This window comes from Podarcis erhardii, assembly GCF_964252035.2.
Source record: "Podarcis erhardii genome assembly, chromosome: 1".
Classification (NCBI taxonomy): Eukaryota; Metazoa; Chordata; class Lepidosauria; order Squamata; family Lacertidae; genus Podarcis; species Podarcis erhardii.
In genome coordinates this window covers 133618690-133638651 of record NC_138497.1, presented here as the reverse complement: position 1 = coordinate 133638651, position 19962 = coordinate 133618690, and the positions used below count along the sequence as shown (strand labels likewise).

Sequence of the window (19962 nt, the reverse complement as noted above, 5' to 3'; positions counted from 1 at the left end):
GTTTGAGGCGGTAAACTCAGAGCCTGTCTATAATCTTTGAGAATTATTGGAGAACAGGTGAGGTCTCTAAAAACTGCAGGTGGGCACACGTTGTCCCCATCTTCAAAAAGGGGGAAAATAAGACCCAGGTAACTACTGACTGGTGAGCCTGACATCAATACCTGGAAAGGTCCTAGAACAGGTAATTTTAAAGTGCTCATAGGACGTCTGTGACCACTTAGAAAAGGATGTGGTGATTACTAAGATCCAACATGGGATTCTCAAAAACAAGTCATACCAGACAAATCTCATTTCTTTTTTGATAGAAATACAAGGCTTGGTGGATCGAGGGGTGTTGTGGATGCAGTGTATCTCAGTTTCAGTAAGGCTTTTGAAAAGTCACCCATGATATTCTTATAGAGAAGCTGGTGAAATGTGGGATGGATGATGTAACTGTTAGATGGTTGACTTGAGTGCTCATTATTGGTTCTTCATCATCCTGGAAAAAAGTTACAAGTGGGGTGCTGGAGGGTTCTATCCTGGGCCTGTTGTTTTTCAATACATTTATAAACGACTTGGATGAAGGAACTGAGGGGATGCTCATTCAATTTGCAAATGACACCAAACAGAATTGGGATTCAAGATGACCTTAACAGACTGAAGAACTGGTCCAAAACTAACAAAATGAATTTCAGTAGGGACAAATGTAATGTTCCACATTTAGGCAGGAAGAACCAGCTGCACAAATATAGGATGAGGAACACCTGTACTGCCAGTAGTACACATGAAAAGATCTAGGAGTCTTAGTACACCACAAGCTGAACACGAGTCAACAGGGTGATGCAACAGAAAAAAAAACAAAACACCTAATGCTATTCTAGGCTGTATCAACAAAAATCAAGTGCCCTTATCAAGACAACTAACAGTACCACTCTATTTTGTCTTGGTTAGGCCACACCTGGAATACTGTGCCCAGTTCTGGGCACCACAATTTAAGAAGGATATTGACAATCTGGAATATGTGCAGAGGAGGGCAACTTCCAGATCAAGGGTCTGGAAACTAAATCTTGTTAGTTGTGGTGGAAGGAGCTGGGCATGTTTAGTCTGGAAAAGAGGAGACTGAGAGGAGATATGAGAGCCATTTTCAAATATATAAAGGGCTGTCACATGGAAGATGGAGCAAGCTTGTTTTCTCCTGCTCTGGAAGCTGGGACCCAAACCAATGGTTCAAGTTACAAGAAAGGAGATTCTGACTAAACATCAGGAATAACTTTCTGACACTGGAGCTAGATCCACAAATATATTGAAGAGCATTGAAAGTACTCAATTATCTGAGGTTCTGACCCCACCAGCAGAAGCCTGCCCCCCCCCCGCAATGTCCTATTTACGAGGTCTTTTTACCCATGATTTCCCAAGAAAAACTCAACAACTTTGATTTCCTAAAAGAAGCTCAACAACTAACAAAAATCTTGGCTACGCCCATGCTTTCCTACTCTACAATTCTATGACTCTCTAAAACAGGGGGAGTGTGCTTGTGCAGTTAGAGAAGAACTCATAGAGTCTGACAGAAAGGAGAGATTTGCGTCCCCCCTCTGTCACCTACTCTCTCAAAATTTCCTTGTGCACAGAAGGGACAGCTTGTGGGAGAGACAAATCACTGTAAACATTCAGAGGCAACTGTCCCAGAGACAGTGAGAGGCGGTGTTGCTGCTTAGATTTAGAGGCCCAAATGAAGTGTGAGTAAATGTCTATATGTCATCCCCTTTTCTTACAAATGTAAATAAACAGAATAGCATCTTTATCAGGACCAACCAAAAAGTTATAAAATTGTCAGGAAACTTTGAAGGATTTTTATTCATGTTCAGAATTATATTTGGGAGAAAAAACCGTAAAGGGGGAAATATGGTGCCTCTCACAATGTAGGTTATAGTATAATTTCAGAAATGCAATTTCAGAATTTCATTACCCAGATCAGATGTGAGTATGAATTCAGCCACCTTATTCCATGGAGAGACTGCTGGTTGTTTAAACTTATCTGGATCTGGGTATGTATGGAAGTTTGCACAACTGCACATGCATGGGGTTTCTTGCTGTACACCTGGTGCGCCTGAGCCTGAAGTACACTTTATTCTGGGGTTTGCATTGCCCATTGTCATAAAACTGAGTATGGTGCACTCTGGCAAAATAGTCACTCCTATTATTATTTTTAGCCTGCGGCCACCTCATGAAAAGAGAAGACTGACTCCCTGGAAAAGACCCTTATGTTGGGAAAGATGGGAGGGCACAAGGAGAAGGGGACGACAGAGGACAAGATGGCTGGACGGTGTTCTCGAAGCTACAAACATGAGTCTGACCAAACTGCAGGAGGCAGTGGAAGACAGGAGTGCCTGGCGTGCTTTGGTCCATGGGGTCATGAAGAGTCGGACACGACTAAACGACTAAACAACAACAACAACAACCTAAGTTATCTGGGAAGGTTTTCAGTAGCTGTTTAAGCCAGGCTGGGGAACCTCTGGCCCTTCAGGCCAGGCCACACCTCACACTGGCTCTGCTGTGGGCCCTCCTCAAGTGCTTTTGCTTGTTCTGAATGGGTCTTTGAACTGCGGTAACGCCTCTTGTTTGCCTAGATGAGGATGCAAAGCTATGTGTGTATGCATAGACACACCTGAGTTTTGTGTACTGTACAATGGTAAGAGGTGCACTTATTGCTCCATATGACCCCCAGTAGGTTTCCACTGAGGTAATGTGGTCCGTGGCCTGAAACAGGATTCCCACCCCTGCGGGAGGGACAGTCAGAGGAAGAGCAGAGGGTCAGAATTCACATGGCGAGCTGATTGGATGATAATATGCAACACGCTGCCTGGAATGTTTGAACAGATCATCACTTTGATAAAATATATTTCTTCTTAGGCAGAACACTAAGAAAATGTATTTAATGTCATTGAAATGGTTGCACTGGTGGTTGAGGGGAAGAAGAAAACAAATTGGTGGCTGGGAAACATATAGGAAAAAGTGCAGATTAATGTGAAGTGGAGATGGGAGGGGGGCGAATAATTTGGGGGAAGAGAGAGAAAAAGGAATAAACTGGCAGGAAGTAATAACTTGGGGGTGAAGAATGCGACAGAGCAATGGAAAGTGTGTTTGTGTGTGCGAATGAGGGAGGAGCAATGAATTTTATGTGGAACAGAACAAACGACTTTGTAATTTATATGTGAGAGTTGCAATAGTGATTTATAAAATTATTAATGTTTAGAGTGGTAGAGAAAAGTTTTCTATCCTGATCTCATAACACCAGAATGCATTATCACCCTATGAAAGAAAGAACTTCACGTGGTGCATAATTAGGTTCTGGAACTCACTACAGTGGTACCTTGGGTTACATACGCTTCAGGTTACAGAGGCTTCAGCTTACAGACTCCGCTAATCCAGAAATAGTACCTTGGGTTAAGAACTTTGCTTCAGGATGAGAATAGAAATCGTGCTCTGACGGCGCGGCAGCAGGAGGCCCCATTAGCTAAAGTGGTGCTTCAGGTTAAGAACAGTTTCAGGTTAGGAACAGACCTCCAGAACGAATTAAGTACTTAACCCGAGGTACCACTGTATTACAAATTGTAGTGACTGTCAGTGGTCCTTTATGTTTTTGAAAACTTATGAAGTACATGAGGAAGGGGGAAAGGTGCATGTATTCAGAATCAAATGCTAGCTTGGAACAAACATACGTGTGGGATGCCTACAGATCCCATTGCTACCATTATACAATAATCGTTGGGAAACAACTGAGGCTAAGTCACTTTGTGAAAAGGATCCCCTTTGTTGTAAGTTAGAGGGGTGATTACTGGTGATGTTTCAGCTTTCCGTTATACTATCTGAAAAATATCTCCAACTCAGCAATTTGCCTTTTAGCACAACCCTTTGTTCTCTTCCCCTGTAATTAGCTCCTCAGACACTTTAACAGAAACTGTGCTGGATGTCTCTTTAATATCTCCCTGCAACCTGAAACAAACAATTGGGGCACTGGCCAAAGAGAGTTTAAAATCAGACTAATTTACTGAACCTCCAAAAACCCAAGAAATCAAAAACTGGCAAGCCTGACATATACAAAGCTTTATTGCTTCCAGCAGGGGATTTGGAGAGGATATCTGGTGCTTTTCTGAATGTGCTTTTGGGTGCTAGCAAGAAATTATCCATCCTAATTAAGAAGCATGTTTTTTCCTGCTCCTGTTCATCTGTTTTAAAATCCTCCATTGCCTTTAATTAAACCTGCCGTGGAGGAATGATTTCAATAAAGCCAGAAAACTATTCAAAGCATAATGCTTGCTATACTGGTCAGCTAAGTTTACACAGGTCCATTCAAGCCCTCTAGAGGTTTTTAAGCAGAGGCTGGATGGCCACCTGTCATGGGTGCTTTAGCCGAGATTCCTGCATGGCGTGGTTGGACTAGAGGACTCTCAAGGTCCCTTCAAACTTTCCGGATCTATAATTCTATGATAGTTCTGGGGCTTCACACTGCTGAGACCTCGTAAGTGACCAGATAAGAACAGCACGATTGACCAGCACCGGAATTATTTCATCACTTATATTTCATTATGATTGAAGTTATTAGTGGTATATTATATTTGCACAGGACAGAATAAACAGATGGAAGTCCTCAGCCTTCTGACACCACAACAAACCTAGGAGAAACCTTCTTTGCACTATTTTCAGTACTGAGATGCAACAAATACCTCCCATTCTCCATTCCTCAGGGGAAATGGGAGAAAAACGCTCCCGTATCCATCCCCCCAAAGGTCCAGTCCACAGCCCAGACTATTTTATTTAAAAATATTTATATTTTATCATTTACTCAAATTCAAAGATCAAGAAAGTAATACAAGTGAAACCAAGCAGCTAAAAATGGAAACAGCAGCAGCAGCAGCAGCAGCAGCAGCAGCAGCAGCAGCAGCAACAACAACAACAACAACAGTAATAAATATTGGCAGCACAATGGAATACAGCACTGGCTAATCAAGAACTCAACTAGCAATTTTCAACAGCAACAAATCTGAAATAAAAGATTAAAAAATAAAACTATTTTCGAAAAACAGCTGGGAGAAAGTTGTAGATTTTTATTGAAAGGCAGTACTAGAGCATCAGGGCTAAAACCAAGCAAGTCCTACTCCTAATGAGGTCCATCTACCCTCCACATATCAGAAGATGCTAAGTGCTCAGAGGGGGTGGTCTTGTTCCCAGAGATCATCAGGACCCAAACTGTTCAGGGCTTTAAAGGCTTCAAAGGCAAAACAAGCACTTGGAATTGGGTCCAGAAATTAACCGGCAACTAGTGCAAAACAGTTGATACGTGAAAACTTTCCCACAACTGGTAATATAATAATAATAAGGGGCACCTTATTCTGCATTAGTTGGAAGTTTCTGAACTGTCTTCAAAGGCAGGCCTACAAAGAACATGTTATAGTGCTCTAATCTAATCTGGAAGTTATTAAAGAATGATACTGGCCAAGCCTTCAAACAGTGAATATATCCTGAGCAGCATCCAAAAGTTGACAAGATTCTGGGGCCAGAGCCGGGAGGTAGGGTTAGCTGGGTTTTTTGCCCTGGTTGAAGCCTCCAGAGGGGCACCACTGAGGCTCCCAGTCTCTCTCTCTCTCTCTCTCTCTCCCCACAAATAGGCATATTATATTCAATTCAATATCATATTATATTCAATTTCTTTCATCCTCACTCGTGCAGATTTTTTTAAAAAATAGAACTTGCATTCTGGGTAGGGTTGCCGTATCAAAAAATGTAGAGAAAAACTTTAAATGAGCAAACGGTGGGCTCCCTTTCCCCCCATTGTCGCTTTCACCAAATGAAATCCGCTCTCAATCCAAACCTTTTACATCCTTGTAGCTGGGTTTTCACAGTTTCTTATCTCATCGTCTCTAGGAACTGTAGTTTGCTCCAATTAGAATCTAATTAGCAGGATGACCTGTCCTTCCAAGAATGGGACTGGGCGAGGGTCATGGCAGCCAAAGTGCTCCGTGCCCCCCGTGCCTTTGCCTGCCCTCGCATTCCATGGGGAATCGAGTGACAGACTGGCAGGCAAACTGCGGATGGGAACCTGGTTCCTCTTTCAACCAAAGAGGAATGCACCGAATGAAATCCCCCCATCATTATTTGGTTATCTCCATCTGTGTCTTCTGTGGTGATGGGAGAGACTCCATTCCTGGTGTACCAGAAACAGGAAGCCCCCTATATGAGTATGGGAAGGCATTCTCTCTTCCCCAATCCCCTGATATATGGGATATGTTTTATGTGTCATTATGCAGGGGACAAATACAATGGTGAAATGCTCAATTCCAAGTCCCTGCTTTGGCTCAGGGACTTGCAATTTATACTCAGTGATTGCAATTTATACCCAAAGAGTAATTATTTCACAGTATTCAGCCAGATGCTTCCAGGAAGCCGGACCTAAGTGCAACAGCTTCTCCTTACTTGTGAATCCCAGCAACTGGCAATCAGAGGAAAACTGTCTCAAACAGTGGAGACTGACAGAATGTTGCCATCATGGCAAGTAGCCACTGATAGCTTTATCCTACAGCTGATGGCCTTATCCTCCAATAATAGCGCAATAACGCAGCAGGTCTCTATTCCCCGCCCCCAAGCTTTTCCAAGTCTCAGTCAACAGATGATTGCTACTTTACCCCCTCCTCCACAACATCCTATCCCCAGCTGCTGCTTGATAAACTTCTCTCTGCTCCTAGAATGCACCCCAAGACGCTGATGGATTTTAACCCCAGTTACTTAAATCTTAGAACCCGAAACAGAGAGAAGGCATTCTGCTAAATCTGATTTGCCAGATGAATATATTACTCTTCCACAGCATCAACATGTCCTTTTTTTTTTAGAGACCAAACTGCACTACAGCTGCAACATTCCTATCACCGTCCATCTGCCACCCACTCAACATCCCAGTCTGTAACATGGGGACTAGAAATACCATTAATTAAGAGCACAATGCCTCTGAGATACCTACTGATATTCTGCTCTGCACTAAGGGAATTTATGGTGGCAGTGCTGATGGCAATGAAGCCTCCCAACTTACCATTTGCTTAGCTTTTCTGAACCCAAAGAGAAGCAAAGTGTACAGAAGGACTTGGGGGGGGAGAATAAGAAATAGACCAGTTGTAGGAGACTGTGATGGAAGAACAACCGGGAGATGCGCTGCAGAGGTGAGGAAAGCTGATGTTTACATACTGATTTGAAGCAGGAACCAAACCTTTGGCCTTTATACTTGCATGGAAATATATTCAGCCAATATAAATTTGGCTGGTACAGCAGTCAATCCTGTAACAACTACTTTAACAGATAATGAATGTTTTTCACACGTGGGACCAGTATATGTGAACATCAGGTTTTGTGGCATGTAATTCTTGCCTGTGTATGTAGAAGTACATGTGGCAGGCTTTAAAAAAAACCCATTGCTTAATTATGGTCACCTAAGAATGCTCAAGAAGGTGCAAAACTTTCATGTGAAAGTACTCCATACTGGGATGCCTGAAATAATTCCTGAAGTGAAATACAGTATCTAGAAGATTCTGGTTTACTGGAAAGCAATGGATTAGTTATCATAATGGCACTTGCCAATCATATTAGAAGTGAGCTTTTTGCAATTTGCAGATTTACGCATGTAGCTTAATATTTACTAATAAGCAATTAACTGTAATGTACTCAAAGATGAGTTAATGAGGATAGCTCAGTCATGTGCAAGAGTGAATTACAACACTCTGAGAGAATTAAGAAGTCTCCTTAACCAACAGAACTTGCTAAAATATCCTATGTAAAATGTGTGTCCCCTAGCAGCTGTTTGGTCTGTGGAAGCACAGCTGCCTAAACTTTATTGGCACTAAATGTCATTCTTGCACACAAATTGGATGCCTGGAAAACCCGAAGGCAAATCTTGGTCCGTTAGTGCTATCATATACAATCATGTTCCCCAATAAGATGTGAAAACTGAAATGGAAAGTGTCAACAAACCCTGGCCACAGCAAGGACTGGGGCATACCCACTGACAAGCGTGCCACCATGACAAAAATTTACTCTGAGTTGTAATTAGTGGCACTGTCATTTTCGGTTGCTCCTGCCAATTAATTTAGCCTGTCAAATAGAAAAACAGCAACATTCACATGATAATTTATAAATGGGGAGATGAGTCTAGCAAAGCGGTAGCTGCAGCCAGCAGAATTCCCTCAGAGCACTTAAAAAATAAAATAAAGGGAATGGGGGTGTGCATGGGGGTGGGCGGGAAGAAAGTTAAACTGTCCTTGTTATAATTGTTAACGCTGATCGCTCAAGTAGAAGACGGGCTGATTAAAACTCCAAACGAGCCTCTAGCTCGCTTATATCTCAGAGTCCGGAATGATAGAATCAGAGGAGTTTATTCATACCATTAAACCCCAGAGAACTTAATTGAAAGAAGAGCACAGCCCGGACCTTGACAAGCGGGAGGTCACAGTAATTGCTGCCGGACATATTTAACATTAAGATAATCAGGCCATTAATTACCCTTTGGATCATTAAATCAGCCAGTTGCAAAATGAAATTTCTGCCTCTATTACTCACTTGAGAGACCACAGGGGTGGCTTTTAATTTATCAGTGAGCTTGAGATACAAAGGACCAGGCATGGGGAAGGAGAAAAGGGGGAGAGGACCGGGGGGGGGGGGGTTTGCTTCAGCAGAAGCAGGAATATCAATCCGCCATGCTTGGTGATTGTGGCAAATTAACTAGGTAAGATAACCTCAGCTTCTAAAAGGCAGAAGCTGGGGGTATGTAAATAGATGAGGGCAGACAGGGAGATCAGAAGCTGCACACCACTTAGCAGGATAATAAAGGAAATCATCCTTGATTATCAGTGCTAATTTGGACACTGCCGGTAGCTTGTTATGCGTGTTCTGAGTAGCATTTAATTAATTCAATTGCTTGTTAATGAGGGAAGTGACATGTGGGGAGCAGATGCCACCCAACTGCAGATGGGTTCTGGTCAGCCCATCACAATAAAGTCTTTTTTTAAAGCCCCCCCCCCCCCCCGCGCGCGAAAGGTGTCAAGCATGGAAGCACATTCAAAAGGGGCATAACACTGACCTCACCAGGAAAAGAGATGGTAAGAAATAATAAAGCCTGACAACAGTGAATATACAGGTACTGATGTTCCCAGAGGCTTGTGGTACTTACATCCTTGTATCAGAAATTCAAGACTGATACGACTACACCATCATTTTATTATCAGATTTAATAAGGCAAAGAAAGGTTGCAATGCAGTTGTTTACATCTGAGCTACAAGCAGTTTTGATAGGCCATCCCTTGGCACGATTCTCAATAGGAGTAGATATAACTTCCATTCCAGACCAGCCTGGCATTAGTAGTTCAGAGTTTTGGGGGGTGGGGCACTGTTGCTCAGCAAAACCCCCAAGTTGCTGTTGGACAGACAGCAGCAGCCAGGAGAATGCAGAGCATCAGGCCCCTCGGCTGGCATTGCCATGAACGACAAGCAGCATCATATCCGGCTTTATTGAGGTGTGGAATCATCTTCCTAACCACCTAGCAAGTATCTGCCTAGCCTGGCTGTTGGAATGGGCAGGGCAACAGTCAGTCTTGCTTCTGCATTAATGCTGTGATGACGGTTGCCTGCCAGTCAGCCCCAGTCTTGTTCAGCATAGTGGCTGTTGTGATTTAGGTACTCAGAGCAGAATGGAGACAGATGTATTTAATGTTTGCTTCTGGGGCCAACCTGCCAGCTTTGGTCTTTCCTTGCCTGAGCCCTGGCTGTCCACTTGGCTATCACAGCCTGAGCCTGGCTGGGAATCAGTACTTTGCTACCTATATTTACAGCCCTGCCACTCACATCAGCACAAGAATTCAGCAGCCAGCCAGTGGTATAGTGGCTAATTTTGAAGTGTAGGAGCTCAATGTGATGGCCCCCATAGGCACATCCCATGGACACAGTTGTACTGACCCATATATACAGAGACATACAGAAGACCCCCCCTCCCAAACCCAAACAGACGCACTTAGCATAATACCAATTATTTTCAGAATCAGCTGACACTTGCAGATGTTTAGAGAACCAACTTACCTTGGAGGACACATTAAGCATTAATAAAAAACCTTCAGCTAGCTGCAATGCAAACTTTAGCTTTCAACTTGAAATGCAAACAGTGTTGCAAATAACTGTCAAGTGAATGTTTGGACCAAGGGGTCATCAATATATGGATGACACCCAGCTCTATCACTTATTTTCATCTGCAAATTCCAGGGAGACTGTGGAGACAGTTTTGGAGTGGATAGAAGTGCTGTGACTGGGAAAGTCAGCTGATTGAGATGAAGGGGCACAACTGGTTCTAGATGGAAAACAAAGCTGATAGATAGGGGATTCTCCTGGGCTGATAGGCCAGTTAGGACTATCACAAGACCACATGCTTCAGTAATTCATGCATTAGCCACTCTCAGATTAGGTTCCTGCCATATGCTCTTTGTGGGACTGACTTCGAAAATGATGCCCACCTGCTGCTGAAGTTGGTGAGCATGAGACAGGGGCTTCCCATGGTGCTTCACAGACTGTGGCACTTCCTCCCAAACCTGCAGGGAGTCAACCCTGCAGTTTTGACACTGCAGACTTCAAAGGGGGTTTAAAAAACCCACCTTTCCAAGGACCACTTTCACTTGAATAAGGATAATTTGCTGAGGACACTAACTCCGGAAACTACAAATGAGTGGGTAATTTGTAAGGTGCAATATTAATGTTATTTATCTGACTGACTTTAACTGTGTAAGATGTTCTTTACTAATGTTTAATGCTGTTGTCTTTTTATAGCTTAAATTGCTGGTTACACTGTGTTTTTATGATAATATGAGCCATCTTGAGTGCCCAATGCCTGAAAAAGCAAGACAATATAGTTATATGAATAAATAAAAATAAACAAATATTCTGGGTCCACTGAGCATGTTCAGTCTTTATTGAGCTACATTTGTGTTTTCCCTCTTTTTGTTTTTTTGAGGGGTGTGTGGACTGACTTGTGTCCAGCCTCAGCTACATGAAAACCTTGACTTTCTTCATGAATGTCTATGGATGACATGTGGGTTTTTTTTTGGGGGGGGGATGTTGGCTGTTGTTGATGTCCATTTTCTGTATCTTCATTTTGGATCTTACGATTGATGTAGAAATTGTTCAATCTGGTTGCACACATTTTGATGTTTTGTTTATTGTTTGACTACTTTGGTTATGTTTGTAGTTACATAATTTTTTTTATATGCTGTAAGTCACCTTCAGCATGGTTTTAACTGTGGAATCATAGAATCATAGAGTTGGAAGAGACCACAAGGGCCATCGAGTCCAACCCAGCATACAAATAGAAGCTATTTTTAATCAATCATTTTAAGTGTGAACTAGGAAGTAACCTACCTGGACACTGAAATTCTTCTTTCTGCACACCCACACCCACCTTTGTCCAGCCACTCTGTTCTGCTTCTACCCCAGCCAGTATTCCGTGGTCGCTGAGTCTTTAATGGGCTCTTACCAGAGTTCTCATTTCCCTTACCACAGCCCCAAATAACTCAGTACAAAACTCCCAAATTGTTGACATACTTATAATAAACCTCTAGTTATAAACTTATCACTAGAGACGACAAAGTTATGTTGCCATTTACAAAAAATGGCAACATATAGAACAAAAAAAGGGGGGAGATAAGACATGGAGCTCTTCAATTTCCTATCACGATATTGACATGAATTGCAACCAGTTCTTTTTTGGGCAACCTCTAGATATGCGTATAAGTCTGCTGAAGTCTGAGTGTTCCACAAGAGGAACCCAACTTAGATCACATTCCTGTACTGCTGCGACTTGTAGGACATCCCGCAATCTGGACAGAGCCCATGGGTTGGCAGCGCATTTGTACACACAAAGCATATCCTAAGATGAACATTGAGGAAAAATAACTAATGAGGTAGTTCCAGATCAGCATCAAGATACAGGCAAACATTTTATTAATTCCTGTTTTAAAGATGGACAGTCTTTTCATGTTATTCAAAAGCAATACTTTCTTTTATCAAGCAGAATTCTGTCCCTGTGTGGCTGTTCAGACACCACTGCCATTTCACTGTCACACCAGTCAAAATCAATGCTTTAGGTGCCTGCTTAAATGGTATCAATAGCAACTGGATGGGGGGAAAGTCTTGATTTGAACCCCAATTCATTTAATTATAACATTGATCACATCTAATTTGACCCACATTATGAAGGGAGGGTTTAAGGACAGATGCCCCCAAGACATCAAATTTAATATTGAATACACTGGGAAAAAATGTCAGCTGTTGCACAATCCATACCAAAAGATTTCCCCTTTTTCTCCCTTTCCTGGGAGTAATTAAAAGATGCTTTTCTTGACTAATGATCCCCTGTTTAGAAATAGGAAGTCGATATTCCTCCTGCAGCAGTCAGCTTCAATTTGTCACACTGCTCCAGAAGTTTGAGAAGCGGTTCTCAGGGTTGTTTGGTAATTGCTGGAGCCAATTACAAGCTTTTTAAAGCTGACCTAATCAGTGGTCCACTGAAAACAATCAGAAGCCAGCTGGTCTTGTTTCTACAGTAGTTTCAAAAGCTCCCCTCCTGCTCTGCAACTTTATAAACTTTTTGTGCTTGGTATAGTCACACAAATCACAGACCACAAATGTTAACTTGCAAGCTGTAGCTGCTCACCAAGATTTTACTCCGAATCATGTGAAACCTCTGCTTAAATTTCATTGCAGCTTCCACTGCACTCCTGGTTATGAAGAATGATCTGTTTCTAACTGCCAGATTTTAAAGTTAGGTATGATGTTGTGGGCAAAACCGCAGTGCCTAGGACTTGCCGATTGTATGGTCGGCGGTTCAAATCCCAGCGGCGGGGTGAACTCCCATCTTTCGGTCCCAGCTCCTGCCCACCTAGCAGTTTGAAAGCACCCCTAAGTGCAAGTAGATAAATAGGTACCGCTTTATAGCGGGAAGGTAAACGGCGTTTCCGTGTGCTGCGCTGGTGCTGGCTCGCCAGAGCAGCTTCGTCATGCTGGCCACGTGACCCGGAAGTGTCTTCGGACAGCGCTGGCTCCCGGCCTCTTAAGTGAGATGAGCGCACAACCCTAGAGTCGGACACGACTGACCCGTACAGGCAGGGGTACCTTTACCTTAATGTTGAGATCGCCTGAAATATTTGAATTTTCATAGTAACTTAAAAATTACAAGAGTGGAAGTATTTCCTATAGTAAGACTTGAAATTTACCCTATTTGATAGTATTAAGTGGTGGAGAATCAATATACTTTTTCTTCTTATTGGTATTATTTACATAGCACTATCAATGTACATTGCTCTTTATGAAATTCTGCACAAAGAAGCTTACAACCCAAAATTCAATACAGGAACAAGAGGGAAGTCTAAGCAGGACAAACAAGGTAAGAGGATGAATTTATTTCAGTCATACTTAGGCTTAGGATATGGGCACAATGCTTTAGGTTACAAAGTCTTAAATACTCTACTGAGGGTGCAAAATTTCACTTAGGGTAATTATATGTCTCTGAAGCCACTCAGATTGAGACCAGGTACATGGGCTGGGCAAAACCAGAGTGTAACCTTGGGGGGAGGGGTAGCAGTATACATGCTGGTGGCAGTCAGAGCATTCCCTGCTACTCCCAAAATATCTATGGCCCATGAGTAAAGAAAGTGCACTACCACATAACAGAGTTTGTAAGGGTTGGGAGTAATCTTATCTGAAAGAGTATCAGTGCATGAAAGACAGTTGCCATGACTACAGTATACAGAAACTGAATGTAACAGATTTGGCCTATTTTTACCTGTACTAATTTTGGCCAAAATTTGGATGTGGGGGGCATGAAATTTAGTGTATTTAGGAATGCAACAAATATATGTTAATTACAGAGTCTTGATGCAAACGTCTCGCATTTACAGCTATGGATGTATTTTGAACAGAACACCTGGTTTCTAAACTTGCCCACAAAGAAGGGTGGGCAAGAAGCGTGATTTGTGTTGTGCGGTTAAATCAGTGTAAGAATGGGACAAAGGCACAGTAGTTTGCTCACTGGAGATAAGAGTCTGCTCTGAAACTGCAAGCTGGCTAACACTTATTTGGGAAGTGATGAAAACTTAGGGTATCAACCAACATGCAAATCAATATGTAAACCCATTTAGATTTTTTTTTGGCAAAAATTACATATGTGCTTTTTTATATAAATGTATGTGATGCCACTTTTCTGCAAGGTGGTTATATCCATGAAATGGTAGGACAGTTCTTCATATGTCCCTGGTGCTTATTAGTATCCTACACATACTAATGCTACTACAAAATTATTTATGTATCACAACCAAGCTGCAAGAGTGATATGGAAGGTTACTGGCTTGGGAGAGCTGTTTGGCTTCCTTAACTCAGCTTCTAGCAATTAAGAAAATTAATCATTTGACATAGAACTCTACCTATGGATTAACTACAGTCTGTAAACTTCAGTTCAGATAGACATAATGCTGGAAATCATTCAACTACTTCTAAAAAAAGTAATCATTTGTGGTACATTAAAAAAGTATGCCCTTTCTGGCTACCGGTGCCCAGAGGCAATCATAGGGATGCAAAACAGGTAAGAAATACTTTATGGTTTTGCTGACACCTTGTGTTTGAAACAACGATATTAAAACAAACATCATACATTTATGCAACATGGTACTTTTTTTAAAAAAAAAAGGAGAAAAAAAAGAGGGCAGCTGTATTGCAAACTAGTAGAAAACTAAATATTCCTCAAATGGAAAGTTATAACACACAACTTTTAATTGTCTGTTTTGTATAAGAAGGATGTACATTGTCAGATAACAAAACTACTTCATGAACCTATACTGCAAATTAGTAGCAAGAAGTATGAAATCCAGATATGATTTGTCCCATTGAAATACTGGTAACTGAGATTTATGAGGACAGATAAGCATATAGTTTCAATGGGTCATGGGTAGATCGAACTTTCTCTGGATTTTAGCTTAACTTCAGTATAAACTTTTTTACTATTTATGTCTACACAAATGTCTGCATATATAGTAATCAAATAATGAATCAAAGATGGCACCAGAATTCATTTTTGATATTTACGGATTAATGTAATGGCACTGTTGACATTATGATCCAAATAGCTATATTTGTTCTGCAATAGCAAAAGACACACCAGGGTTTATATTTTTACAATGTTATGGAGCAGAAACCAAAGAAAGAACATTTAACACCCCCACACTCCTATTTAGGAAGAAAGCACTCAGGTTTTTGAAGTTCTACTGCAGTGTTTGTTGCCTGAAAGGTAATGGGCAATAAAAATGAGTCTGAATTCTCTCTTTTCTTTTCTTGTTCCCCTTTGGGTTTGGGTTTTTATTTAGATTTGTTTATTTATCTTTGATAAAAAATATATTGGATATTTAATATTAACCTTTGTGTATTTTCTTTCCAACTTAATATTAACCTTTATATATTTTCTTTCAAACTTTAATAAAATCTAATGGGGGAAAAGAGTCTGAAATACATTTACAAAGACAGCTTTTTTATTACTTAAAATATTATGTTGTATTATGTTTCCTTGCCAACAAAGGTCCGGATAGTAAAAGCTATGGTTTTCCCAGTAGTGATGTATGGAAGTGAGAGCTGGACCATAAAGAAGGCTTATCGCCAAAGAATTGATGCTTTTGAATTATGGTGCTGGAGAAGACTCTTGAGAGTCCCATGGACTGCAAGAAGATCAAACGTATCCATTCTTAAGGAAATCAGCCCTGAGTGCTCACTGGAAGGACAGATCGTGAAGCTGAGGCTCCAATACTTTGGCCACCTCATGAGAAGAGAAGACTCCCTGGAAAAGACCCTGATGTTGGGAAAGATGGAGGGCACAAGGAGAAGGGGACGACAGAGGACGAGATGGTGGGACAGTGTTCTCGAAGCTACCAACATGAGTTTGACCAAACTGCGGGAGGCAGTGGAAGACAGGAGGGCCTGGCGTGCTCTGGTCCAGGGGGTCATGAAGAGTCGGACACGACTAAACGACTAAACAACAACAACATTATGTTTCCTGAGCCAGTATTTTTCAAATAAAGGCAGTAATTAATGATTCACAGAAACTTAAAACTCTTATATATTGGTCTAAAATTGTATTCTATTAATACTATTATCCACAACAACAAGTGTTATCTATAAAGGCAGCAATGAAAACAGCCTTTCCTTGTTTATTTATTTGCATAAAAGCAATTAATGGAAATATTAGAAAAATATGAAATTGGCTCTTAAACAGTCTGTTCAGATGACACAATCAAAGAGACCTGTACAAATGGTGAATGTGTGTGGTGGTGGGGAGGTAGTGTTGAACTTACAGGTCACCTTCCTTATGCTTTGCTGACCATACTTAGGGTATTTGTGAATTACAATGTTTATCTGGAGAAAGAACTCTGACACCGCAACCCCAAATCTGCTTACAAGCACCAGTCTGGGGGTTGGCAGGTATTGCTCCCAACTGCAGTGATTCACTTAATGTATACAGTATGTATATAGTATGCACACAATGTATATAGTAAGCACACAGAAACACAGGCAAAGAAGGACCTCGCTCGCATCCTTCAGGGTAAACACTAGCTAGCTAGAACCGGGCAAGAGGAATCTCTCCCTTGGAGGACTAGTTAACTAGTTACACCACTCTGAGCTTCTTGGAGAAGGAAGGATCATATACAGATCGAGTGCTCTTTAAGCCTTAGCTCCCATTTAAGACTTCAGCCAATGAGAGCAGTGCAGAGGTACTTTCAAAAGATAAACATTGGGTTAGATATCTTTCACATACTTTTTCAACGCCTGCATGCATACTGAAACAGCTTACCTTGAGGAGTCTGGAGAGGGTTTTGCACGTCCCTGGGTATTTTCTTCCCACACGCTATTTGCTAACTCGTTCCCAATGGAGGACATTACTTTGATGAGTTCAATAGGCCAATCATCCAAGTCAAGTGAGCGCACACGGGACACGTGTGTGCCAAGGTTTCGGTGTATCCCTGAGCATTCAATACACATGAGTGCTCCCAGATTTAAGCTTGCCCAGTCAGGATCTATAGGAAAAGAAAACAAAGCAACACAATGAATATATATTCTAAGAGCTTTTCCCACTTATGGCAAGGTTACCAGTAATCAACTCTTATTTGAAGTTTTAACAGAACCCCTGAGTGATACATGATGCTGATGAGTCTGGACCCCCTAATTCTTAGCCAATTAAGGGAACTTTTAGCTCATGGTTCTTGGGGAATAAAATCTTAAGAATTATTATAGCAAATGTTTTTCTACCAACAGAAGTATGGTACAGGTTAGAAGCAAGTAATTTAAAGATGATGTTTTTACATAAAGGTACAAGTGCAACCTATTTAGCTATCATGGGGTAAATATGGTGGCAAAATGGAGAAGATGACAGGAAATAAGATGATTATACAACTCAGGACAAAGAGACAGCAACCAAAGAGCAGCTCTAAAAGTCCAAGATAAAAACCAAGCCCACCTAAAACAGGTGTGGGGAGACTTTGGTCCCTAAGAAGCTGAATTACAACTTCCATCAGCCCCTACAAGCATGGCCAGGGCCACTGTGGTCCAGTGACATCTGGCGCACCAAAGGTTCCTCACATCTGTACTACCATGTGCACCTGTACTACTAAATGCAGTTACTCTCCTAATAATCACTGTCATCATTTGCAGATTCATTATTTCATTTTTAACACATGCTTGTATGATGAGAAAAGATGAACAAGGCACTCCATCCAACATCTAAAAAGCAACCATTCCGATTTATGCAATTTCAAGGAAGTATGTGCTGCTTTTGATTTTAGAGAAATCTTGGATTGCATTGAAAATGCAAAGCCTACCGACACCAGTTGAGGCATGGGAAAAGCACAATTAGCAGTGCTTATAATTCTGAGTAGTATTTCAGATAGCCAGATGGTCCACATCAAGAAGGGTGATACAGAAGGAAGGTGGACTCTCCTTCCTTGGCGGTTTTTAAGCAGATCTGTCATGGATACTTTAGCTGATACTTCTACATGGCAGGGGTTGGACTAGATGATCCTTGGGTCCCTTTTGCGAATCTATGATCCTTGAAAATTTGGAATTGACTCATGGTCTTGCTAGTAAACACTCACACCACACCTGGATAGGAGACTTGCTTAAATTGAAGCTTGTATCCAAGGTGGACAGTAACAGTCATGTGATAGAATTCTTAACAACTGGCTTCCAAGTTTAAGCTGCAAAGGATGGTACTCTGCTGATCTCATAAACATGAGCAAGGAATAATAATAACTAAATATATAAATAGTGTCTAAATCCATTCCTACAAAGCCCGCCCACACTCAAAAGCAAATTAGGGTCAAGTCTTTCCCACAGTGACAATGATGTTCAAAGAAGTTAAGGGGACAAACATGACATTTGACCTCTCCCTTGCGTGTCTGGCCTGTTTTACATACTAAAAAAAGACAGGTGTGTCCAATTTTAATGCAGGATGTGCATGGGGGAGCTGACCCCCTCACCTCTTCATTCCAGCTGCTCCAGGGGAAACCCTCACGCCCAGGCCATACCTCAGGCTAAAACTTAGATCCCATCACCTTCCACTCAAAAAACTGAGTTATCTGAAGGACCAACTAGGTCTGTATCAATGTAGCCACAAAAGCCCATAGCAGGTGCCAGATGCCGGCACATTAGCTTGGGAGGGGTCAAATCAGCTGAGTTAAAAAGCAAGTGGCTGCCCACTGACTCCCGATCCAGGCTCAAGGTTTTACATATACATATATTTGTGAATCTCATGCTAATATTAAGATAGGCATTGTACGTTTTCTAATATCACATGCTTTTTCCTTTTTGTCTGGAAAGAATGACTTTAAAATCCCCTAAAATTCTTAAGAGCCATTATTTCCCCTCTTATCTAGAGCATAACAGTAGCATGTTAAGTTGAAAAAGAATGCGAAACTGAAGAAAAAAATCTCCCTCCTCAAAAGTGTTCCAGGTCAGTACTTACAAAAAAATGAGGTCTTAATCTAACCAGCAGCATGCGTTAATTAGGATTTAATAGGAATACACCACACAAATCAAATTCCATAATGAACACTAACTAGTGAAAAGAGCACTGAATATAATACCAAGAGGGCAAGAACTAGAACAGGTGTTCATGTAACACTGAAGCAAAGAGACTACAAGCTTTATGAAGCCCAGGATAATGTTCCTTGTGGAAAAAAAGTACTCACTTTGTGCCCCACAGTCCACACAGCGAGAATTGCCTCTGATGTTTCTTATTGACTGAAGGGCCATGGCCTCATTCTGACTTGTCAGTCGGGACTGTGTATATTTAAAGAAACACACATTCAGGAAATAAGAACTCAAAGAAAAGACAGAGACAACATTTCTGTCAGCTGGTGAAAAAGAGAGTTCAGAAATGGGTTGAATGAACATGATCATGGAATTTGATGCTTTTGGTTAGCTTCTCAGAAGTTGATCCTTTAGCATCTTTAAGTACTGTAATTCTGTGTCTGACAAGCACAGCTCACAGTTTTCATCCATGTTTCTGACAGCTCAAGCTTTTATTGAACCACTGGGGCATAGAGCGTACAGGACATCAGGAATCCAAAGGCGGTTGTCAGTGGTAAAGCAAGCTCAGAACTGAAGTGTGCCATTAATACCACAGAACAGTCCATTCTTATAAATTCTGTTAAATTAAATTAATTCCTGTACTAATTTTGTTTCATGGTTATTGGTTGTTAGGAAGATTTGGGAATAGAAGCAATGGTGAACAGAGCATTCTACCATCAAAAGATCAGAATTGATCTTATGGCTTGCGTTACGGACCTCTCTCCACAGTGGCCTGCCAGTGACCTCTACTTTGACCCAGAAAGATAATCTCTATAGAAAGTGACTTTCAGTTTCTATACCAGCT

At 41.4% G+C, this 19962-nt stretch overlaps 1 protein-coding gene across 7 annotated transcripts in view; it reads right to left on the bottom strand.

The window, feature by feature from the left end:
- The window catches only part of AGAP1 (ArfGAP with GTPase domain, ankyrin repeat and PH domain 1), a 335918-nt gene that overhangs the window by 26834 nt on the left and 289122 nt on the right, over positions 1–19962 (bottom strand). For all 7 annotated transcript variants that reach the window (XM_081863021.1, XM_081863022.1, XM_081863025.1 and 4 more), the window contains 2 exons: positions 19277–19367; positions 16885–17107 (listed from right to left, as the gene is read on the bottom strand). In XM_081863021.1, coding sequence (XP_081719147.1) covers positions 16885–17107; positions 19277–19367 — 314 coding nt within the window. The remainder of the gene's footprint in view (positions 1–16884; positions 17108–19276; positions 19368–19962) is intronic.